The 26,363-nt window shown below is 45.2% G+C and overlaps 1 protein-coding gene across 1 annotated transcript in view; it reads left to right on the top strand.

Annotated features, from left to right (window-relative positions):
- Window positions 1-5,683: 5,683 nt before the first annotated feature.
- The window catches only part of LOC311150645 (extended synaptotagmin-2-like), a 77,478-nt gene continuing 56,798 nt past the window's right edge, over window positions 5,684-26,363 (top strand). The window contains exons 1-3 of the mRNA XM_084188137.1: window positions 5,684-5,807; window positions 6,141-6,573; window positions 25,647-25,688. Of these exons, the coding sequence (XP_084044263.1) occupies window positions 6,148-6,573; window positions 25,647-25,688 (468 nt within the window). The 5' untranslated portion in view covers window positions 5,684-5,807; window positions 6,141-6,147. The remainder of the gene's footprint in view (window positions 5,808-6,140; window positions 6,574-25,646; window positions 25,689-26,363) is intronic.

Genomic DNA, 26,363 nt, shown 5'->3' with positions numbered 1-26,363 from the left:
AGGGGTTAAATATGCCAGGACAGATGGAAAGGTTGGGGGGGGGGGGGGGGGGTATGATGGGTAATCCTGCGGGGTTTTGGAATGCTTAAATAGGGGTTACGGTCTCATCTCTCTCTCTTCTGTTCGGGACCCTTGACTTGACATGTTATATTCGTATATGTTCGAGGTTTAGCGGCGTGGGCTGTGGCCTGAACAATAGCCCAATCAGGAATAAACCTGTGTTCTGCCTGTACACCTGGTGCCCGTCTCTCTTTTACTTTATGACCCAGCTGGGTCATTACATTGGTGTCAGAAGTGCTTTCGAACGACGGGATAGATCGAGATTAGGCGAGTTAGCTGTTTCAGTATAGGCCGTAGTTAGCTTTAGCGTGACTCGCATCTACCGTCATGATGATCGGGGCGAGGTCGGGAGGGTCAGGCGACGACGGCTGTAGAAGAGCTGGAGAGCCACATGGCGGAAGTTAAATTGTCAGTCCGCAAGATGGCAGAACGGGCGGGTTTTCCTTCAAACCGCTTGACCAGAACAGACGTCACGGCGACGGAGATATCGACGTCACCGCGTGCGGAAATGGCTGGGCCTCCTTATGTAAACAGAGATGGCAGCGCCCTATTGCCATTAGCCACGGTAGCGGCTAAACTTCCAAAGTTCAATGGACAAGGTAAATGGGAAGCAGCTCCTTTGAACCACCTTCTCAAGAAGGACACTGTTTTTCAGTGGACCGAAGAGCACCAGCGGGCGTTTGACTCGCATCTACCGTCATGATGATCGGGGCGAGGTCGGGAGGGTCAGGCGACGACGGCTGTAGAAGAGCTGGAGAGCCACATGGCGGAAGTTAAATTGTCAGTCCGCAAGATGGCAGAACGGGCGGGTTTTCCTTCAAACCGCTTGACCAGAACAGACGTCACGGCGACGGAGATATCGACGTCACCGCGTGCGGAAATGGCTGGGCCTCCTTATGTAAACAGAGATGGCAGCGCCCTATTGCCATTAGCCACGGTAGCGGCTAAACTTCCAAAGTTCAATGGACAAGGTAAATGGGAAGCAGCTCCTTTGAACCACCTTCTCAAGAAGGACACTGTTTTTCAGTGGACCGAAGAGCACCAGCGGGCGTTTGAGGCCCTCAAACGTGCCCTGGTGGAGGCCCCTGTCCTGTCCTCACCAGACCCGAACCGTCCGTTTATCCTGGACACCGACGCAAGCAATGAGGGCTTGGGGGCTGTGCTGGCTCAGCGTGGTTCTGACGGGGAGCACGTAGTAGCTTATTACAGCAGAACTTTTGATAAGGCTGAAAAACGCTACTGTGTGACAAGGAGGGAGCTTTTGGCTGTCGTGGCAGCAGTACGCCATTTCAAGTACTACCTGGGGGGCCTGCCGTTTGTGGTGCGGACGGATCACTCCGCCCTGCAGTGGCTTCTCTCCTTCAAGGAGCCAGAGGGTCAGATCGCCCGCTGGTTGGAGGAGCTGCAACCCTACGACTTCCAGGTGGAGCACAGGGCCGGCCTTCGCCACAGCAATGCAGACGCCTTGTCCCGCCGCCCGTGTGCTGAGGACGGCTGTGGGTACTGCGCCAAACGGGTGGAGCGAGAGAGGGAACTGTGCATGGAGGAGGGAGTCACCGCCACGGTGAGTCAGCTGAGGGTGACAGAGTGCCGGGAGCTTGAGGCTGTGGACGTCGGGGAGTGGAGGCGTCGCCAGGAGGAGGACGCAGAGCTGCGTCCTGTGCTGGGGTGGGTGGAAGAGAGAAGACGACCGTCGTGGGGGGAAGTAGCCCCTCTATCACCAGTCACCAAAGGACTGTGGGCTAAATTCTCAGTCCTTAGAGTGGTTGAGGGAGTGCTCCAGAGGGGGTGGAAAAAGCCAGCTACTGGAGAAATTACGTGGCAGGTAGTGGTTCCCAAAAGGCTGCAAGGGAGCGTGTTACAGCAGCTTCACGGGGGAGTAGGCGCAGGGCATTTTGGGGTCTCCAAAACGTTAAAGCGCGTATGTAAAAGCTTCTATTGGACCAGGCACAGGAGGGATGTGGAGGACTTTTGCAGGCAGTGCGACGAGTGTGCTGCTAAGAAAGGACCTCCAGGTCAGTCACACGCCCTCCTACAACAATTCCCAGTAGGGGAGCCCATGGAGAGACTGGGGGTAGACATAGTTGGACCGTTTCCAACCACAGACAGCGGTAACAGGTGGATTCTAACTGCTATGGACTACTTCACCAAGTGGCCAGAGGCTTACGCTCTCCCAGACCAGGAGGCAGAAACAGTAGCTGATGCGTTGGTAGGGGGAATAATCAGTCGGTTTGGGGTGCCACAGTCTATACACAGCGACCAGGGGAGAAACTTTGAGTCACGGGTGTTTTCAGAGTTGTGTAGACGGTTAGGCGCGGAGAAGACGCGCACTACTCCGCTTCACCCCCAGAGTGATGGGCTGGTGGAAAGATTTAACAGAACATTAGCACAACAGCTGGCTATCGTTACCTCAAAACACCAGAGAGATTGGGACACCCACTTACCGTTTATTCTTATGGCATGTAGGTCGGCTGTTCAAGAATCGACTGCGTGCTCCCCAGCGCTACTAATGTTAGGTCGTGAGTTGCGCACCCCAGCCGAACTAATGTTTGGCCACCCTCCTGATAACGACGACAGGGTTTTGCCTGGCCCGAACTATGTTCGTTGTCTGCAGAACCGGTTAGAAGCGGCTCACACCTTCACAAGAGAGCAACTCGAGAACGCAGGAATGCGCCAAAAGCGCCACTATGACTCACGCGCTAGGGGGAGGCACTTTGGAGCGGGAGAACGCGTGTGGCTTCACAACCCCACGCGCAAGAAGGGGCGGTGCCCAAAGCTGGACAGTGCCTGGGTGGGGCCGTGCCTGGTGATAGAGAGAGTGGGGGAGGTGACGTACCGGGTGGAGGTTCCCCCACGGAGCAGGAAGGTGGTGGTCCACCGGGACCGATTGGCGCCCTACAGAGGGAGGAAAACGGTAGGGAATGGAAGTGAGGACTCTGATGTGAGCACATGGGGACAGTCTAGCGAGGAGACTCTAGCGCAACCTGAGCCTGGGACGGGGGCTGCCTCTTCGGAGGGCGCTGGAAATGACATTGGGGCAGATGAGTGTTCTGGGGGTCCACCAGTGAGAGTCAAGGGGAGGCACAAGAGACTGATGCGACCTCCGGGTCGTTTTAAGGATTTTGTTTTGTAACCCTAGGGGCTAGGGTTTAGAAAGGGGGGAGCTATGTAACGACCCGGTATTGTGTTGTGTGTTCGTGGGTGTTATCGTTCTCATGGGTGCTAGCAGGGGTTAAATATGCCAGGACAGATGGAAAGGTTGGGGGGGTATGATGGGTATTCCCGCTGGGTTTTGGAATGCTTAAATAGGGGTTACGGTCTCATCTCTCTCTCTTCTGTTCGGGACCCTTGACTTGACATGTTATATTTGTGTATGTTCGAGGTTTAGCGGCGTGGGCTGTGGCCTGAACAATAGCCCATTCAGGAATAAACCTGTGTTCTGCCTGTACACCTGGTGCCCGTCTCTCTTTTACTTTATGACCCAGCTGGGTCATTACAATATATATACAGTACCAGTCAAAAGTTTGGACACACCTACTCATTCAAGGGTTTTTCTTTATTTTGTTTTCCTATTTTCTACCTTGTAAAATAATAGTGAAGACATCAAAACTATAAAATAGCACATATGGAATCATGTAGTATTTTAGATTCTTCAAAGCAGCCACCATTGATGACAGCTTTGCACACTCTTGGCATTCTCTCAACCAGCTTCACCTGGAATGCTTTTCCAACAGTCTTGAAGGAGTTCCCACATATGCTGAGCACTTGTTGGCTGCTTTTCCTTCACTCTGAGGTCCAACTCATCCCAAACCATCTCAATTGGTTAGAGGTCGGGTGATTGTGGAGGCCAGGTCATCTGATGCAGCACTCCATCACTCTCTTTCTTGGTAAAATAGCCCTTACACAGCCTGGAGGTCTGTTGGGTCATTGTCCTGTTGAAAAACAAATGATAGTCCCACTAAGCCCAAACCAGATGGGATGGCATATCACTGCAGAATGCTGTGGGAGCCATGCTGGTTAAGTGTGCCTTGAATTCTAAATAAATCACAGACAGTGTCACCAGCAAAGCACCCCCACACCATCACACCTCCTCCTCCATGCTTCACGATGGGAACTACACATGCAGAGATCATCCATTCACCTACACTGCGTCTCACAAAGACACGGCGGTTGGAACCAAAAATCTCAAATTTGGACTCCAGACCAAAGGACAGATTTCCACCGGTCTAATGTCCATTGCTCGTGTTTCTTGGCCCAAGCAAGTCTCTTCTTATTAATGGTGTCCTTTAGTAGTGATTTATTTGCAGCAATTCGACCATGAAGGCCTGATTCACGCAGTCTCCTCTGAACAGTTGATGTTGAGATGTGTCTGTTACTTGAACTCTGTGAAGCATTTATTTGGGCTGCAATTTCTGAGGCTGGTAACTCTAATGAACTTATTCTCTGCAGCAGAGGTAACTCTGGGTCTTCCTTTCTTGTGGTGGTCGTCATGAGAGCCAGTTTCATCATAGCGTTTGATGATTTTTGCGACTGCACTTGAAGAAACTTTCAAAGTTCTTGAAATGTTCCATATTGACTGACCTTCATGTCTTAATGTAATGATGGACTGTCGCTTCTCTTTGCTTATTTGAGCTGTTCTTGCCATAATATGGACTTGGTCTTTTACCAAATAGGGCTATCTTCTGTATACCACCCCTACCTTGTCACAACACAACTGATTGGCTCAAACACATTAAGAAGGAAAGAAATTCCAAAAATTAAACTTTTAACAAGGCACACCTGTTAATTGAAATGTATTCCAGGTGACTACCTCATGAAGCTGGTTGAGAGAATGCCAAGAGTGTGCAAAGCTGGCATCAAGGCAAAGGGTGGCTACTTCGAAGAAACTCAAATATAACATTTATTTTGATTTGTTTAACACTTTTTTGGTTACTACATGATTCCATATGTGTTATTTCATCATTTTGATGTCTTCACTACTATTGTACAATGTAGAAAATAGCAAGAATTAAGAAACACCCTTGAATGAGTAGGTGTGTCCAAACTTTTGATTGGTACTGTATATATAATTGGTGGAGTACTGTGGATCCCAATATCCCTGTGAGCCTCCCAGGCCCATCTTGCCCAGGGTTAAAAACATAAATTGTTGATTCATAATATTACATTTTATTGTATTATATTACACCACGGATCTCTTGGCCAAAATTCGTTCTGTTGTTAGTGAAATTCATTAAATATATATATATATATATTGACATCTGGCCACAAACCCCCTGCAGTAGGCTACATCAGGGGACCCACTTTGAGAACCCCTGTGATAGATGACAGGTACAGTCAACAGTAAAAAAAAAACACTGCTGCACCACATACTCCCTACTAGTTAATGATTAGACTATTATGTTATAGTTTTTTGTTGTTGATTATTAGACTATTCGATAATTATTTATGGTTCAGAGTACACGTGTCCACGAGATGGCACTTGGAAATCCCCTTTTCAAAAATCCCTCCCTGAGTTTGACCTATCTTGACAATGATAATTTCCTGTTAAAAAAATTAGAAAGGGGCTGAGCCAGTGGGCTGAACCATGATCCTGTATTGTCTGCGTGTTGAGGCAAATCACTCTGAAGCAGGATCTGGTGAAAGGATTATTACTGGTGTTGGAAAATAAACTATTCGAAGGACGTCATGCAGTGTACGGGACTGGTACACTGAATTTAAATAATTACGGATGTTGAATAGGGAAACGGGTGAGGAAAAATATATCTGTAATTTAACCGAAAATTAATAACGAAAGTGTGTTGTAATTTTGGTTCATTTGCAGCTGTTGGTAATCGGGAAACTCATTAGCCACGGAGCAGGTTGACAGGTCGACCAACTCAGCTGAGCCCTTTGCTCTGAACTATGATTCAATCAATCGGAATCTTTCCTCAGTGGCTGTGGTTGCAACAGTTTAACAGTGGTAACATTGTAACGTTTCTCTGCGTGTTTTTATTACATTGTAGAAGATGCATTGTGTCTGTGAGTGTGAAATGTTTGCCTGTCGCTTATTGTCTTCTCTCTATTCTGAAACTTCTTTGTAGAGTGGAAATGAGAAAAGCGGCGGCGGAAAAAAGTGAAGCTCAAGGAAAGGAGCCTGGAAAGACAACTTCCACAGGACCAACAACGGCCAGGGAAAATGGACCGAGTTTACCAACAACACCGATCACTCCAGTCAGCCCCACGACCCCAATAATAGCCCCGGTGGTTCTGAAAGATGAGCCACAGTCTTCTGTCACAGATGCCACTCAGATGTGGATACAATGTGCCAAGACCTTCATCGTTATTTTCCCCATTTATGTGTTGGGATACTTTGAGTTCAGCTTCAGTTGGGTTTTAATAGGGCTTGCAATCTTTTTCTGGTGGAGAAGAAATCAAGGCCATAAAAACAACAGACTGACCCGTTCCCTGGCATTCTTGGAGCATGAAGAAAAAACAGTCCAACAAAGTTTGGCGACCTCTGAGTTGCCACCATGGGTAAGAATTACATTGTTTTGTTTTATTAAGTTAACATTTTTAAAGGTTCTAACACACCTACCTTATTCCTGGTTAGTTGTAACAGATGATTAGGGTTGTGAATGTTATTTTCCCCACAGCTCAACTGTCAGTTAAATAATCAGGTAGGTGGGGGGTGGGGGGTGGGGGGGTCATCGGCAATGTGCCTCTCTAATTTTGTTCGGGACTGAGCAAATTTCTGGTCTGCTGAGCACAAAGTTGAAAGTTTAGAAAATTCTGTGCAACTTCCAGCGCGCGTTTACTGTGAACGCTGAGGCTGTACCCGCTTTAAGTTACAGTTTTAACAGTGGCCAAGTAGGCTACTGTGGCAATTTGATCATAATGTAGGCCTACCATCAAAAAAAATATGGAGAAAATACATCCCATAACATTTAAACATGGAAATAGCTGTTCTATCATTCCGCCTACAGTAGCAGCCAATGTGTGGTGTTCAACATAGGCCTACATTCCATAAGACTTTTGAAAAAACCTGCAGGGCTTGACATTAACCTGTTTATCCACTTGACCTTCAGACAGGGTGACTGAAAATGATGTTGTTTGATGCAAGAAACCACTTTACAAAATAAAATGCATTATTATTCCCATGCCATTATTAGAGAATCAGACAAATTATGCTACTTAGCTTATTCAAGCCTGTCTCAAAATACAACGCTGCCCCTTTAAGACAAAAAAATGCTCATTACCTGACTTGCTTTTTCAAAGATGTCTAGAAATGTACACATTTTGTGCTCTTGTAGGAAGCAATCACTCCCCTATTGCTGACTACAAATTATCTATAACTGGGCTAATAACTCACTAACTAGAAAAGGATATTAACAAAATGTGCACACCTGGCTACATTAAGCTCTTGCTTTGATCTCAAAACAAGCACATTTACTCATGACCATAGCTGTAAACACAGTCCAGTTCAGAGTAAATGGCACAGATCCATATATGGCAATGGTCTATTTGCAAATAGGCCTACTGCAGCTCTGATTGGTTATGCCGTACCGGTCTGTGAAGAGTAAGGGCTGAGTCTTGCTTGTCAATGCAATAGAATCCTTCTCCGATGTGTTCAGCCTACTACAACAATCTCTTGCATATTTCATTTTGTTTCGGTATGTTGCATTAAAACTGGCTAATATTTTGTTGATTTGTTCACAATTGCCACAGTAAAGGGAAATGTTAATGGTGTTAACTAACAGGGAAAACTCTAGAAAGTTGAGTGAAGTTCAATCTCGTCCTTCTCTCCGTGGGCTGATATTTCTTCTGCGCAGCAGTCTCGGGGCTACTGCGCGCACACACGCAGTTTAGAGGGAACATTGATCATTGGTCACCACAGTCACCACCAGTCTCAGCTCACCTATAGTGTACTACTGCTTATCACTGAGGACTGGTCAAGTCCACCAAGGAGACAAGTGCCCAGGAACCAATGGTATTATTTTAGGCCCAGCTCTGTTGACATGATGTAATGATAACTGGAGACAGAGGTTAAGTCCCAAATGGCACCCTATTGCCTATGTATTGCACTACTTTGTGGTGCACTATATAGGGAATTAGTGTGCCATTTGGGACGCACACAGAGTATCCCTCCATTACATGATACACACCTTTATTTTGATGCCCACAGAACAATGGCTGTTTCAAGGAAAACATCCACTGATCATGTGGATCTCGCAAATAGCCATAGAAAGGTCACTCTTATTCATTTGACGACTTCACACAGGCTCACAACAAATTAGGACCTAATCCTATGTCTTTGGGCGAGGATTTATATTATTCTGTTTGGGTGTGATGTACCCGCCCTTTCAGCTGCAGTGGTCGAGGCTGTTGGGTCTGTTGTTTACTAGACGGCCATCGATGTCTTTCCAATTTTCACTTTCTATTTATACCCTGAATGCTTGATGTGGACAAACTGAGGTTTCCTCCTTGAGATAAGGTTTTGGTGGAGGGTGTAGTCCTGCATGTCACAGGCCTACATACTTGGCTGTTACACTGTTGGGTGCAGTCTGTTGGGTTTTGTGTAGGGCTGTCAAACAATTAAATAATTAAGATTCATTGCTAGGTAACATGACTAGCTACCTAACAATGTCGTTTGTTTTCAAACCAGAAAATAGCAGCTCGCAAGTATTTTAAAACGGCCTGCGACATGCGCACGAATCTGCGGCAGAAACCCCCCCCCCTCCGGTAATATTGGGCATAACTTTTACATGATTTGGGCTAGAGGCGCATGGTCTTCAGAAATGTAGCTAAAGGCACAAGCATTGACTGTAGCTGGGTTCCATGTTGTGTTCTGCGCTCAAAAGGGTCAGTGCGGAGAAACACATTTGCTTAAAAGGTTGAAGAAATTGAGACATTTTCACCCAGTTCTCCTCTGAATCATTCAGATGTTCATTGGCAAACTTCAGATGGGCCTGTATATGTGCTTTCTTGAGCAGGGGGACCTTGCGGGTGCTGCAGGATTTCAGTCCTTCACGGCGTAGTGTGTTACCAATTGTTTTCTTGGTGACTATGGTCCCAGCTGCCTTGAGATCATTGACAAGATCCTCCCGCATAGTTCTGGGCTGATTCCTCACCGTTCTCATGATCATTGCAACTCCACGAGGTGAGATCTTGCATGGAGCCCCAGGCCGAGGGAGATTGACAGTTATTTTGTGTTTCTTCCATTTGCGAATAATCGCACCAACTGTTGTCACCTTCTCACCAAGCTGCTTGGCGATGGTCTTGTAGCCCATTCCAGACTTGTGTAGGTCTACAATCTTGTCCCTGACATCCTTGGAGAGCTCTTTGGTCTTGGCCATGGTGGAGAGTTTGGAATCTGATTGATTGATTGCTTCTGTGGACAGGTGTCTTTTATACAGGTAACAAACTGAGATTAGGAGCACTCCCTTTAAGAGTGTGCTCCTAATCTCAGCTCGTAACCTGTATAAAAGACATCTGGGAGCCAGAAATCTTTCTGATTGAGAGGGGGTCAAATACTTATATCCCTCATTTAAAATGCAAATCAATTTATACAATTTTAACATGCGTTTTTCTGGATTTTGTTGTTGTTATTCTGTCTCCCACTGTTCAAATAAACCTACCATTAAAATTATAGACTGATCATTTCTTTGTCAGTGGGCAAACGTACAAAATCAGCAGGGGTGTCACACCCTGGCTCTGGGACTCTATATGTTGAGCCAGGGTGTGTTCATTCTATGTGTTGTATTTCTATGTTGGGAGTTCTAGTTTGTTTATTTCTATGTTGGCCTGAGTGACTCCCAATCAGAGGCAACGAGTGTCAGCTGTGGCTGGTTGTCTCTGATTGGGAGCCATATTTAAACTGTCTGTTTTTCCCTTTGTGTTTGTGGGTTCTTGTTCCAGTTGGTTTTGTGTTTGTACCGTGGACTTCACGAGTCGTTTGTTGTTTTGTTTATTGTCCGTATTTATCACTAAAGATAAATAAACATGTTCGTTCATCACGCTGCGCCTTGGTCCTCCTCTCTTACCGACGATCGTGACAAGGGGATCAAATACCTTTTTCCCCTCACTGTAAATACCATTTACATTTACATTTTAGTCATTTAGCAGACGCTCTTATCCAGAGCGACTTACATTATTTTATCGAACCCACAACCCTGGCGTTGCAAACGCCATGCTCTACCAACTGAGCTACATCCCCTGCCGGCCATTCCCTCCCCTACCCTGGACGACGCTGGGCCAATTGTGCGCCGCCCCATGGGTCTCCCGGTCGCGGCCGGCTACGACAGAGCCTGGATTCGAACCAGGATCTCTAGTGGCACAGCTAGCACTGCGATGCAGTGCCTTAGACCACTGCGCCACTCGGGAGTATGGTTCTATATACCATGGTATATAGACAATCAAAAATAAGGATAGCAATTCAAACTATATAGGAGCTTCATCTGATTGTCAATCACTTCAAAGGGCTCCTTAACTAGGCTACCCGCGCACGTTCATCCACTCACAATATTTCTCCACCCTCCAAACAGTGGTGAATGGATAGAGACCTATTTTACACAAAACACAAAGTGTAATGACATTTGGCGATTGTCTTTAGGCCAGAATTTTGTGTCCACTGCTGTCTGTGCGTCTCGGTGTCCGCCACTCATCTCTGCCTTGGCAAAATGTCTGTGTTCTCGTCGAACTACATCGCATTTTGGAGTGTAGGCTATACCACCTGTTTTCAAGTCCATGCGCACATTTTTCATGCCTCTGACATGCGGTAATGATTAATAATGGTGTAATAGCCTACAGGTTTTTCTTGACATTTTGTTTTAATTATTGTGATGGGTTCATGTTTTACCGATATGGCGTACCCCCACTATTTATTTTGGCGGGCGCCGTACTGCCTTACTTTCACCCTTGGTCGTCAAAGTAGTGTAGTATAAGGAGGCCCTTATTTGTGGGTACCCATTTAATCAGCCAGCTAGTTTGTTTCCCAACTTCAAACAACAGTTCACTTTCCCCACATCACTGTGCTTGACAGTAGCTCATCAGCCCTCATGGAGAGACTATGTAGGTCTGTACTGGCCCTTATACTTATTACCTGCTGTGTCAGAGCACCTCTGAATGTCCTGGGGATGGGCTGATTTACACTAGGCTAGGAGTGAGGGAGGAGAATATGGCTAAACTCCAGAAGACCAAGCTTCTTTTCGGTAAAATGTCATCAGCGGAAGACCGACATGAATGCTGTTGGGATATCCCATCATTCTGACACACTGTAGGGTGTCTAATAAAAACACATATTTTGAACAATGGGTAAAATGATATATTAATGTTGTAGATACTTCTCTAAGAAAACCAATGATCCAAACCTCATGTCTCTATATTAAATAACAATGTCTGAGATGTCTTATTTAAGATACTCTTCAAAGAGTATCTATCTCTCTCTCTCTGTTTTTCTCTTTCTAATGGTGTCATCATGGCGTGTCAGTCCGGCATGGGAGCGATGAGTGTTGAACAGAGCCTTGTGCTGTTGAGTTTTGACTCTGACTACAGGGAGAAGAGAATAGGCCTTGTTTGACTCGTTCAAACCTACAATCATTGGTTCAAACCTACGAGTAATGTATCTTTGTTGCATATGACCCTAACCACCTCCACACACTGTCTCCTCTCATGGGAGTGATGAGTGTCAGTGACTTGGAGAGGGAAAGACCTAGTCCAGTCATCATCACAGTGCTCACTCTCTGGATAATATGACTGTGACACATTTATGGGGGATCTAAGGACAACACACACAGCAACGCAGAAGCTTTTACAAGGTGATTTTTCCTCATTGTTATACCATGTGTACCACCTCCCTGAGACAAAATCCCTTTCCTGTGTTGCCTGTATAGTACTACAGTACTTTAGGTTATGTAGTATAGAGCCTGATCCTACTCTCATGCAGTGTTTCCCCTATATGCATTTAGCAGCGGCGCACTGCTTCCTACTGTAGCTCATGTTCAACAAAGGCTTGTGACGATCTCTCTGTGATTTGATACTCCGTACAATGGTGCTCTCTGGTTCCTGTGGTGATTATGCGTCCTGCCCCACACTACCCTAAATGCCGAAATATAGGTGGGAACAACTGTCTTGTCATATAGTATGTCCTGTCCTGCGACATTGACCTCCCACTGTTGATATATTGCTATCTGACTACTGGCCTGACTACCTTCCACGGTAGCAGAAAGGGCTGAATGTGCACCTTCTGGTTGAGTTGGATGTTGGAGCTGTCACTTTTGACCTGCTAATCTGTAATGCCTCAGACACAGTTACTGCTACTGACTTTTGACTTAGTAAGCAAACAGAACAGAAGATATGAGTGCGATAGAAAGTTTCATGGCACTAGAGAGCTGATGAACGCAAAGGGGGCGGGGCACGCGTAGACAAGATGGCGTATTGAATAGAAAGCGGTACAAAACACCTCGATTAAAAACATATTCAAAATCAGTAAGTTAGACTAAATATTAGCATTTCATATATTCGCAGTTAATATAATTCAATCTGGATAATAACACAAAACAGATCATAAGGCTAGAGAAATATATCGACAAATATTACAACAACACGCAACACCCAAACATGACTGAAGATAAGCGTGGAGAGCCGATCCCCAAAAGGAAACGCGACTCATCGACTGATACAGATGATATATGCTTTTCACCACTGGGTATGGTAAGTGTGGAAAGCGACCTGTTGAAGTCGATAAATGACAAATTGGGCATACTAGAATTGGTCGTAAAAGAGTTGAAAGCGAGTCTTCAAATGAGTGACGAAAAAGCTTTGGTAATGGAGAAAGAAACCAAAAAATTAAAAGTGACAGTCTCTAAGATGGAAACGGACGTTAGGGAACTAAAAAAGGAGAACAACCTTCTGAGAGAAGCCTTACTAGACATCCAAACTAGATCGATGAGAGAAAATCTAGTACTTACGGGTATTCAGGAAAAGGAGGGAGAAATAACAGAGAATATTATGAAGGACTTCCTGCATACAGCGCTACAAATCCCACTCGAGGCTGTCGATAAAATCCAACTCGAACATGTACACCGTTTCGGAAAAAGAGGACAGAAATATGAGCGCCCAATCGTTGCCAAATTTGCTTTTTTTTAAAGATAAAGCTATGGTGAAAAGCCTAGGAAAAAGACTTGCTGGCACGAAAATAGGCATGAATGATCAGTTCCCGAGGGAGATTGTAGAAAGACACAAAGTTCTGTATCCAATCTTCAAGGAAAACAGATTAAAAGGGAAACGTGTTGCACTCGTGGTGGATAAACTATATATTGACAACCAAATGTTCAGAGACACAAAGACTACTCCATGGCTATTCTAAAAGTTGTAATAGAGGAGTCGAATATTGGAGCACCCGATACTAGCAATGATAGGGATTGTAATATTAAAAACATTTATAATAAGTATAGTATTTTATAAAAGGATAAAACGACATAACTAGCAGAATAATACATCTTTAAATACAAATAATTAGAACATGGCTTTTTTGGCGGGAGGTTATTGTTTTGGCGGATGGTTGTTGTTGTTGGTCCTGTGTTCTCTCTGGCGTCCTTTCCCCCTTGCGGCAGATGTGGATGCGGGTGCGTTTGCACGCTCTGCCCATTTCTTCCGCAGTCAACCATGTGGTGTGCATTTTTGTGTTTGAAAAGGTGCGACGTTAAGTGAGTGAGAGGGGAAATGGTTGCATATCCCAGAGCCGACCGGGGGTCTATGAGCAGGGGTAGTGAGAGGGAGCTTTCAATGTTGTGTAGATGAGGGATATACATTTTTAAATATAGTATACATCTAATCTAATTTTTCATTGTCCTATCATGATGGAAAGATCCCTAACCCTATAACCTGGACACCCACCTGAGCGACCCATACACCAAAGAGAAGTTCCCATCTCTTTTATGGACCTGCTGTGAGTATGCAGCCTAAACAGAGAAATAAATGTGGTCAAAGACCTACTTGAGCAGCACCGCCCCCTCAAGATTCTGAGCCTGCCTGGCAGGGTTGGTCCTACAAAGCCAGAGCCCCCTGATGGGAGAGCATAATTTACAAGGAAATTCTCAAAGCTGCTAATGAGAACCTTGACGACCTTTTACCTAGCCGGTAGGGATTCCGGTGGGGTACGCCCACCCAGGTAGTGGCAGTGCTGGCAACACTGGCTGCAGTAACCCATGGGGAGGGGGTCACACTCGGAAAATCAGAGAGGGGGTTTATCATTGTGGCCCAGGTGGCACAAAATAATCGAAGGTCTGACCGCACGGAGATGCTTGGGAAAATGGTTACAACAGGGGATCAGAGTGTTTGTGTCTCAGGTGAAGAGGGTGGATCTGATCTCCATCACCTAGGACTAATACAATGGCAATCCGGGTTATATGTTAGAATCCTACGTGTGAACTGCCGACATTATTACGCATATTAATTGATAATGATGGAAAATAGGATATGCATAATAAAAAATAAAAAAAAAATATATATATATATATATATATATATATATATATATATATATATATAATGAGGTGAAAGCATTGGAAATGCTTTTGCCGGTTAATCTGCTTCTGTTTTGTGGGTGGCACTGTGTGCTGTTTTCGATGGATGGGTCCTGGCCTCTCGGGGCCTTAGGGATCCGGAGGGACGTGGGTGGGATGCTGATCACTGGGATGACGGCTCAACTTGGGATGGGGAGGGGCTTTAGCGGGGGAATTAGTGGAGAACAATTGAAGGGTTACTCCATAGCAATGCAAATATCACGGTACAGCTATATGGACACTCTATCATTACGGTATTTTTTATTGGTAAATTTACAAACATATATAATGATAAATTGACTTGAAACTTGTATCTCATTATGGTGTATGGTGAAATAAGTATAGCCAGTTATAATAACCAGGTAGCGAATCGCATCTCTGCATGTCTGGCAGACATATCAGTATGGATGACGGATCACCACCTCAAGGTGAACCTCGGCAAGACGGAGCTGCTCTTCCTCCCGGGGAAGGACTGCCCGTTCCATGATCTCGCCATCACGGTTGACAACTCCGTTGTGTCCTCCTCCCAGAGTGCGAAGAGCCTTGGCGTGACCCTGGACAACACCCTGTCATTCTCCGCTAACATCAAGGCGGTGACCCGATCCTGTAGCTCAGCTGGTAGAGCACGGCGCTTGTAACGCCAAGGTAGTGGGTTCGATCCCCGGGACCACCCATACACAAAAAAAATGTATGCACGCATGACTGTAAGTCGCTTTGGATAAAAGCGTCTGCTAAATGGCATATTATTTTATTATATTATATGCTCTACAACATTCGGAGAGTACGACCCTGCCTTACACAGGAAGCGGCACAGGTCCTAATCCAGGCACTTGTCATCTCCCGTCTGGATTACTGCAACTCGCTGTTGGCCGGGCTCCCTGCCTGTGCCATTAAACCCCTACAACTCATCCAGAATGCCGCAGCCCGTCTGGTGTTCAACCTTCCCAAGTTCTCTCACGTCACCCCGCTCCTCCGCACACTCCACTGGCTTCCAGTTGAAGTTCGCATCTGCTACAAGACCATGGTGCTTGCCTACGGAGCTGTGAGGGGAACGGCACCTCCGTACCTTCAGGCTCTGATCAGTCCCTACACCCAAACGAGGGCACTGCGTTCATCCACCTCTGGCCTGCTGGCTCCCCTACCTCTGCGGAAGCATAGTTCCCGCTCAGCCCAGTCAAAACTGTTCGCTGCTCTGGCACCCCAATGATGGAACAAGCTCCCTCACGACGCCAGGACAGCGGAGTCACTCACCACCTTCCGGAGACATTTGAAACCCCACCTCTTTAAGGAATACCTGCGATAGGATAAAGTAATCCTTCTACCCCCCCCTTTATTATTTTAAATATGTTATTGGACCATAAACGGATATGGCTCATTAACCTTTACGGACCAAATAATGATGATCCACAATTCTTGGACAATATATACAGTGGGGAGAACAAGTATTTGATACACTGACGATTTTGCAGGTTTTCCTACTTACAAAGCATGTAGAGGTCTGTAATTTTTATCATAGGCACACTTCAACTGTGAGACGGAATCTAAAACAAAAATCCAGAAAATCACATTGTATGATTTTTAAGTAATTAATTTGCATTTTATTGCATGACATAAGTATTTGATCACCTACCAACCAGTAAGAATTCCGGCTCTCACAGACCTGTTAGTTTTTCTTTAAGAAGCCCTCCTGTTCACCACTCATTACCTGTATTAACTGCACCTGTTTGAACTCGTTACCTGTATAAAAGACACCTGTCCACACACTCAATCAAACAGACTCCAACCTCTCCACAATGGCCAAGACCAGAGAGCTGTGTAAGGACATCAGGGATAAAATTGTAGACCTGCACAAGGCTGGGATGGGCTACAGGACAATAGGCAAGCAGCTTGGTGAGAAGGCAACAACTGGAAGAAAATGGAAGAAGTTCAAGATGACGGTCAATCACCCTCGGTCTGGGGCTCCATGCAAGATTTCACCTCGTGGGGCATCAATGATCATGAGGAAGGTGAGGTATCAGCCCAGAACTACACGGCAGGACCTGGTCAATGACCTGAAGAGAGCTGGGACCACAGTCTCAAATAAAACCATTAGTAACACACTACGCCGTCATGGATTAAAATCCTGCAGTGCACGCAAGGTCCCCCTGCTCAAGCCAGCGCATGTCCAGGCCCGTCTGAAGTTTGCCAATGACCATCTGAATGATCCAGAGGAGGAATGGGAGAAGGTCATGTGGTCTGATGAGACAAAAATAGAGCTTTTTGGTCTAAACTCCACTCGCCGTGTTTGGAGGAAGAAGAAGGATGAGTACAACCCCAAGAACACCATCCCAACTGTGACGCATGGAGGTGGAAACATCATTCTTTGGGGATGCTTTTCTGCAAAGGGGACAGGACGACTGCACCGTATTGAGGGGAGGATGGATGGGGCCATGTATCGCGAGATCTTGGCCAACAACCTCCTTCCCTCAGTAAGAGCATTGAAGATGGGTTGTGGCTGGGTCTTCCAGCATGACAACGACCCGAAACACACAGCCAGGGCAACTAAGGAGTGGCTCCGTAAGAAGCATCTCAAGGTCCTGGAGTGGCCTAGCCAGTTTCCAGACCTGAACCCAATAGAAAATCTTTGGAGGGAGCTGAAAGTCCGTGTTGCCCAGCAACAGCCCCGAAACCTGAAGGATCTGGAGAAGGTCTGTATGGAGGAGTGGGCCAAAATCCCTGCTGCAGTGTGTGCAAACCTGGTCAAGACCTACAGGAAACGTATGATCTCTGTAATTGCAAACAAAGGTTTCTGTACCAAATATTAAGTTCTGCTTTTCTGATGTATCAAATACTTATGTCATGCAATAAAATGCAAATTAATTACTTAAAAATCATACAATGTGATTTTCTGGATTTTTGTTGTAGATTCTGTCTCTCACAGTTGAAGTGTACCTATGATAAAAATTACAGACCTCTACATGCTTTGTAAGTAGGAAAACCTGCAAGTATCAAATACTTGTTCTCCCCACTGTACATGCCCGTCTGAAGTTTGCCAATGAACATCTGAATGATTCAGAGTAGAACTGGGTGAAAGTGTTGTGGTTTTTAAATAAAAATAAATAAAAAAATGTCATGGCACTAGGACCTTTACAATTATTTCTACAGTAAAAAATAAAAATATGTAATAATACTGACCTCTGTCACAAATGCACTATTCTGAGGGCAACACTAGTCTCTTTCTATTCTCTCCTACCAAACTAAATGTAAATAGCTGTTGAGAGCAAGACGACCAATGTATTTTCGTGTCTAGGCCTATACACTATATTACAATTTCATTTTTGTTATTATAGTGTTTCCCTCCCCTTCATAGAATGAATGGTTGACTGGCTTTGGATAATCCCACAGAACACCTAGTAAAATCTCGTAAATTGGTCCTGTGACAGTATGTGTCCACTGATAGCACTTTTGTGTGTGTGTGAAGGAGACAATGAACCCTAGCCAGCTGCCCTAGTATGGATTCCTAAACAGCTGTTCTGTGGGACTGTGATTCCAGCAGTCCAGCATGACTCCAAAGGGCTACGTCCCAGATGGCACCCTATTCCTTATATAGTGCACTCCTTTTGACCAGGGCTCTAAGCACTAAGCATTGGAAGAAGATGGCACCGTACTGGATGGATGCCGTTTTGCAAGCTCCGACCCAACTTTTCTATTTTGTCATTCTTTTTGTCATTTTATTTGTACTTTATTTTCTCAATGTATCCAATATCATTTCTTACAACCGACAAGAACTTTCAAACATCAGATAGGCAGTTACTTACCTTAATTCTGGCTTCAACTTCGACTCATCCCTGGGCTCTTTCTGTAATTCTGACCCAATTTTCAGGCTACCCAAGAGAAAACACCTGCGTTACAGAGGCAAGAGAGGGGGGATCCTGGCAAGATTAAGGGAGAACCAGCCACCTCTTCCCTCCATTCTACTGGCCAGTATACAGTCACTTGATAATAAGATGGATGACCTCTGATTGCGGGTTTGCTACCAACAGGACCCTCAAAACAACTGCAATATTCTCAGCTTTTCTGAAGCATTGCTCACGGACAAGATACCACCCATGGCTATCCAACTCGATGGATTCTCCATTCACCGTGCCGACAGGACAGTGGAGTCGGGGAAATCGGGGGGAGGGGGAGGGGTTTGTCTCTTCATCAACAACAACTGGTGTGCTGACTCGAGCGCGGTTGAAGTGTCAACTCATTGTTCACCCGTCTTGGAATACCTGATGGTCAAATGCCAACCATTTTACCTCCTGAGGGAGTTTTCAGCTGTTATCGTGAATTGTTGTATACATTCCACCTCGGTACAAGAAAAAGAACAAGCTGGCACTCAACGAACTGTACGAGGCGATAACCAAGCAGGACAACTTATATCCAGAGGCTGCTTTTCTGGTTGCCGGCAATTAAGTCCTAGACCACTGTTATTCTACCCACATACAAGGCCCTCCATCGTCCACCATTCGGCAAGTCGGATCATGACTCCATACTCCTGCTTCCTGATTACAAGCAGAAGCTCAAACAGGAATTACCCGTGACTCTCTCCGTTGAGAAATGGTCTCCAGAATCAGAGATTATGCTACAGGACTGCTTTGCTAGCGTTGATTGTAATATGTTTTCGGGACTCCGCCGATAACATTGACACGCTAGCTAACCACCTCTGTCACCGGCTTCATAAGGAAATGCATCAGCAACGTTGTCCCCACAGTTAAGGTTCGCTGCTTCCCCAATCAAAAGCCCTGGATTAACACTGAGGTTGGCGCTAAACTAAAGGATAGGGCTACCGCACACAGGGCTATCGCATAAAACCCTGAAAAACCCTAAAACTGATGCACAATCTTGAAGGTGTTTGAAAAGGTTTGGCATGGGCCCTCAAATCCTAAAAGTTATACAGCTGTACCATTGAGAGTATCTTGACTGGCTGCATCACTGCTTGGTATGGCAATAGCACCGCCCTTGATCACATGGCGCTACAGAGGGTAATGCGGAACGCCCAGTACATCACTGGGGCCGAGCTTCCTGCCATCCAATAGCTCTATATCAGGCGGTGTGAAAGGAAGGCCCGGAAAATTGTTAGACACAAACCACCCAAGCCATAGACTGTTTACTCTGCTTCCGCACGGCAAGCGGTACCGCTGCATCAAATCTGACACCAACAGGCTCCTGAACATCTTCTATCCCCATGCTATAAGACTGCTAAATAGATAACTATACTGAACAAAAATCTAAACACAAAATGTAAAGTGTTGGTCCCATGTTTAATGTGCTGAAATAAAATATCCCCGAAAATGTACATGTGCTTCAGCACAAGCCGGTCCTGTTCTGTGAGCTTGTGTGACCTACCACTTCGCGGCTGAGCCGCTGTTGCTCCTAGACGTTTCCACTTCACAATAACAGCACTTACAGTTGACCGGGGCAACTCTAGCAGGGCATAAATTTGACGAACTGACTTGTTGGAAAGGTGGCATCCTATGACAGTGCCACGTTGAAAGTCACTGAGCTCTTCAGTAAGGCCATTCTACTGCCAATGTTTGTCTATGGAGATTTGATGGCGGTGTGCTCGATTTTATACAACTGTCAGCAACTGGTGTGGCTGAAATAGCTGAATCCACTAATTTGAAGGGGTGGCCACATACTTTTGGTGATGTAGTGTATCTACCTTTGTCACTCCAGTATCCCTGCACATTGTAAATATGGTACTGGAACTGACCCTGTATAAAGTATGCTTACTTACTTTATCATGTTATTCTTATTTCTTATTTTTATATCTTATGTGTTTTTGTTCTATCTTGTTATTTTTAGTATTACATTGATATTGATTACTGCATTGTTGGCTTTAGAGCTTGCAAGAAAGGCATTTCACGGTACTTGTGCATGTGACATTAAAACTTGAAACTATATAGGGAATAGGGTGCCATTTGGGTCGCATCCCCGCACGACTCTCCCATGAGCTGTCATAAGGTGAGAGATGACCACATTGCTCCACCTCATATGAGATGGGCCCTCTGCATTGGTTTATATTTACATGCAGTACTATGATAAGTCATAACTCAATGAACTATAGGCCTATCGCCATACAGAGAACAATAAGGCTTGAATGAGCTTTCTAAATAACCCACGTTTATTTTCTGAAATGTATACAGTATTATCAATTGCATTGTGACTTGTGTCAGTTTCAAACCATTTTATTCATGATACTATATTGTGTGGTGGTGTGTTTTCCGTGGTACCAAAAACAAGAGTTCCACCTTCAATGGAAACCAGACTGTCCACCACTGCTCAGTCAAACCAGGTCAAATTACTTCTCCTGTGAGGGATTACATCAAACTTTTGCTTTTATTTTCCACTGGCTGTGTTGTATGGGATGTCTCACTCTCAAGGCAGGCTGAAATATGCTGCTAGTCAAACTCTATTGTTTGTCTACTACAGACCCTAAAAAGGAGAGAAATGGCCTGATAAAGGGGGAACTTTATCAGTGAAATGAATTGTTTTCCTTCTATTGTGACACAGAATTGGAGTTGTCAAGGAAAACAAACAAATCTGATTGTACAATATTATGCAGACTCATGCCTGGCTATTTGGGATTGAGTTCATGGTATTACAGTCAAATAACATCCCTATGCAATGGAACCGCTCTGGGGTAAAGTTTCCCCTAGGTAGTACAGATCTAGGATCAGCTTCTCCTCACTCAATCATAACCTTCACCATTAGGGGAAAATGCCAAACTTACCCAGGATCAGTGTTTAGGGGCAACTTCACCCTACATCCATTGAAACCATACTTGCCCCGTTTCTTTTCATCATTGATTGAGCAATGCTACTTTAAGTAACACTTCACCACTACTTTGACATAGGTCCTTTCATAATTGAACTGATCTAATCTGTGTTCGAGTACATCCTGCCCAGTGCCCATTGAGTTAGAAATTAGTTACTCTCTCTGCCTCAATATGAGCCCAAGGTTGCTCTCTGAACAGTCAAGTTTGTGTGTGAGGCGTGACTGTTGTGCATTCCAAATGGCACCCGATACCCTATATAGTGAACTACTTCAAAAGTTGTGCACTACAGTGAGGGGAAAAAAGTATTTGATCCTCTGCTGATTTTGTACGTTTGCCCACTGACAAAGAAATGATCAGTCTATAATTTTAATGGTAGGTTTATTTGAACAGTGAGAGACAAAAAAATCCAGAAAAATGCATGTCAAAAATGTTATGAATTGATTTGCATTTTAATGAGGGGAAATAAGTATTTGACCCCTCTGCAAAACATGACTTAGTACTTGGTGGCAAAACCCTTGTTGACAATCAGAGGTCAGATGTTTCTTGTAGTTGGCCACCAGGTTTGCACACATCTCAGTGATTTTGTCCCACTCCTCTTTGCAGATCTTCTCCAAGTCATTAAGGTTTCGAGGCTAACGTTTGGCAACTCGAACCTTCAGCTCCCTCCACCGATTTTCTATGGGATTAAGGTCTGGAGACTGGCTAGGCCACTCCAGGACCTTAATGTGCTTCTTCTTGAGCCACTCCTTTGTTGCCTTGGCCGTGTGTTTTGGGTCATTGTCATGCTGGAATACCCATCCACGACCCATTTTCAATGCCCTGGCTGAGGGAAGGAGGTTCTCACCCAAGATTTGATGGTACATGGCCCTGTCCATCGTCCCTTTTGATGCGGTGAAGTTGTCCTGTCCCCTTAGCAGAAAAACACCCCCAAAGCATAATGTTTCCACCTCCATGTTTGACGGTGGGGATGGTGTTCTTGGGGTCATAGGCAGCATTCCTCCTCCTCCAAACACGGCGTGTTGAGTTGATGCCAAAGAGCTCCATTTTGGTCTCATCTGACCACAACACTTTCACCCAGTTCTACTCTGAATCATTCAGATGTTCATTGGCAAACTTCAGACGGGCATGTACAGTGGGGAGAACAAGTATTTGATACTTGCAGGTTTTCCTACTTACAAAGCATGTGGAGGTCTGTAATTTTTATCATAGGTACACTTCAACTGTGAGAGACAGAATCTAAAACAAAAATCCAGAAAATCACATTGTATGATTTTTAAGTAATTAATTTGCATTTTATTGCATGACATAAGTATTTGATACATCAGAAAAGCAGAACTTAATATTTGGTACAGAAACCTTTGTTTGCAATTACAGAGATCATATGTTTCCTGTAGGTCTTGACCAGGTTTGCACACACTGCAGCAGGGATTTTGGCCCACTCCTCCATACAAACCTTCTCCAGATCCTTCAGGTTTCGGGGCTGTCGCTGGGCAATACGGACTTTCAGCTCCCTCCAAAGATGTTCTATTGGGTTCAGGTCTGGAGACTGGCTAGGCCACTCCAGGACCTTGAGATGCTTCTTACGGAGCCACTCCTTAGTTGCCCTGGCTGTGTGTTTCGGGTCGTTGTCATGCTGGAAGACCCAGCCACGACCCATCTTCAATGCTCTTACTGAGGGAAGGAGGTTGTTGGCCAAGATCTCGCGATACATGGCCCCATCCATCCTCCCCTCAATACGGTGCAGTCGTCCTGTCCTCTTTGCAGAAAAGCATCCCCAAAGAATGATGTTTCCACCTCCATACTTCACGGTTGGGATGGTGTTCTTGGGGTTGTACTCATCCTTCTTCTTCCTCCAAACACGGCGAGTGGAGTTTAGACCAAAAAGCTATATTTTTGTCTCATCAGACCACATGACCTTCTCCCTTCCACCTCTGGATCATCCAGATGGTCATTGGCAAACTTCAGATGGGCCTGGACATGCGCTGGTTTGAGCAGGGGGACCTTGCGTGTGCTGCAGGATTTTAATCCATGACGGCGTAGTGTGTTACTAATGGTTTTCTTTGAGACTGTGGTCCCAGCTCTCTTCAGGTCATTGACCAGGTCCTGCCGTGTAGTTCTGGGCTGATCCCTCACCTTCCTCATGATCATTGATGCCCCACGAGGTGAGATCTTGCATGGAGCCCCAGACCGAGGGTGATTGACCGTCATCTTGAACTTCTTCCATTTTCTAATAATTGCGCCAACAGTTGTTGCCTTCTCACCAAGCTGCTTGCCTATTGTCCTGTAGCCCATCCCAGCCTTGTGCAGGTCTACAATTGTATCCCTGATGTCCTTACACAGCTCTCTGGTCTTGGCCATTGTGGAGAGGTTGGAGTCTGTTTGATTGAGTGTGTGGACAGGTGTCTTTTATACAGGTAACGAGTTCAAACAGGTGCAGTTAATACAGGTAATGAGTGGAGAACAGGAGGGCTTCTTAAAGACTAACTAACAGGTCTGTGAGAGCCGGAATTCTTACTGGTTGGTAGGTGATCAAATACTTATGTCATGCAATAAAATGCAAATTAATTACTTAAAAATCATACAATGTGATTTTCTGGATTTTTGTTTTAGATTCCGTCTCTCACAGTTGAAGTGTACCTATGATAAAAATTACAGACCTCTACATGCTTTGTAAGTAGGAAAACCTGCAAAATCGGCAGTGTATCAAATACTTGTTCTCCCCACTGTATATGTGCTTTCTTGAGCAGGGGGACCTTGCGGGCGCTGCAGGATTTCAGTCCTTCACGGCGTAGTGTGTTACCAATTGTTTTCTTGGTGACTATGGTCCCAGCTGCCTTGAGATCATTGACAAGATCCTCCTGTGTAGTTCTGGGCTGATTCCTCACCGTTCTCATGATCATTGCAACTCCACGAGGTCAGATCTTGCATGGAGCCTCAGGCCGAGGGAGATTGACAGTACTTTTGTGTTTCTTCCATTTGCGAATAATTGCACCAACTGTTGTCACCTTCTCACCAAGCTGCTTGGCGATGGTCCCATTCCAGCCTTGTGTAGGGCTACAATCTTGCCCCTGACATCCTTGGAGAGCTCTTTGGTCTTGGCCATGGTGGAGAGTTTGGAATCTGATTGATTGATTGCTTCTGTGGACAGGTGTCTTTTTTACAGGTAACAAGATGAGATTAGGAGCACTCCCTTTCTGGGAGCCAGAAATCTTTCTGATTGAGAGGGGGTCAAATACTTATTTCCCTCATTTAAAATGCAAATCAATTTATAAACATTTTTACATGCGTTTTCCTGGATTTTTGTTGTTGTTATTCTGTCTCTCACTGTTCAAATAAACCTACCATTAAAATTATAGACTGATCATTTCTTGTCAGTGGGCAAACGTACTAAATCAGCAGGGGATCAAATACTTTTTTCCCTCACTGTATGTAGTGAATAGGGTTCCATTTGGGATGCAGCCTGCCTGCAGAAGCTCTGTCTCGCTGGCAGTTATGTAATGGCCAACTGCATATCTGTCATAGTCGACTCCCTGCTTCAGCAATCGCAAAGCGGTTTGGTGCTGCTGTTCTCATGCTGTCAGCCTTAGATAGCAATAATGCAGCATTGTCTCTGAATGCACAGAATCAGCACTTCCCTCCTCTCTAAGCTTTAAAACCACATCATCATTTTCATCTTCCCCTTCCTCATCTTTCTTAGACAGGCACAGATATCAAAGCTCTATTATAAGAGGATTTAATGTTGAGGGATTGTTTTGGAGAAAAAGTGGGAATGCTGTTTTGTATCTGTTCTGGTTGTGTGTGTGTGTGTGGGCTGTGTACAGAACTGCAGATGCCAGAGAGCCCTCATATTGTTTGGACTGTTCTGTGTACTGTAACAGTATCTGGTTTGTCTTGAACAGCTATAGGGAGTGTACAGGGAGATTACTATAGAGCTTGACCTTGGCCTGGATAGCGGCATAAAACACTACTTAACAAAAGGGATGTGCTGTGTATATCAAACAGACACTACAGTATCCTGTCATCAAACAACAGACACTACAGTATCCTGTCAAACGTGTCAGTTGGGTTACTGTCTATTGCTCCCATAGTCTTTACTGAAAGTCTGTAATCATTTCAAACACTGTTGACTAACCAGGAATGAGACATGACATTTTCATGTTGAATCTACCCATCTGCATCTCTGATCAGACAGCCCACGTATTGAAGGAATATGAACTGATCAATGTTATTTTCTTTCATTCCAGGTTCATTATCCAGACGTGGAGAGAGTGGAATGGCTCAACAAGGTACTGAACATCTTCACTGCAGTGTCCTACAGTATACCGACCAGACCTGGATTCAAATAATATTGGAGATCTTTCAAATACTTTGAGTGTTTTCTCTAGCCTGCCTACCAGATGGGCGGGTTTTGGAGTTTTGGGACTATTTACATTTACATTTTAGTCATTTAGCAGACGCTCTTATCCAGAGCGACTTACAGTTAGTGAGTGCATACATTTTCATACTGGCCCCCCGTGGGAAACGAACCCACAACCCTGCCGTTGCAAGCGCCATGCTCTACCAACTGAGCTACAGGGGACTATCCTATTGGTCTTTCAACCCAGGCAAGCTCAATCAAGCACAGATAAAGTATTTGAACTGATTTAAAATAGTATTTGAACCCAGGTCTGATACCAACTTCCCCAGCTGCAGCACTTGCCTTGCTTTACAGTGTGGACTGGAAGCAGGCTGGGAGGCAGGACAGGCTGGGAGGAAGGCAGGCAGACTGGGAGGCAGGCAGAGCAGGCAGGCAGCAGCCTGATATAAATAGGCCCGTATCTGGAGCTCTGCTAACCCAGCTCCAGTACCAGCCTCCTTGGAGACCCTTCTCACTTCTGGAACTCACTGGAGGGGGATTTAGTCCATGTTTCTAAGACACAGTAGATAATAAAAATAGAAACTTTTGTTTTCTTGGCCTCTAT

Source organism: Coregonus lavaretus (genome assembly GCF_964263955.1).
Source record: "Coregonus lavaretus genome assembly, chromosome: 23".
NCBI classification, from domain to species: domain Eukaryota; kingdom Metazoa; phylum Chordata; class Actinopteri; order Salmoniformes; family Salmonidae; genus Coregonus; species Coregonus lavaretus.
The sequence above is the reverse complement of the archived record's forward strand: the minus strand, read 5'-3'. Positions and strand labels throughout refer to the sequence as shown.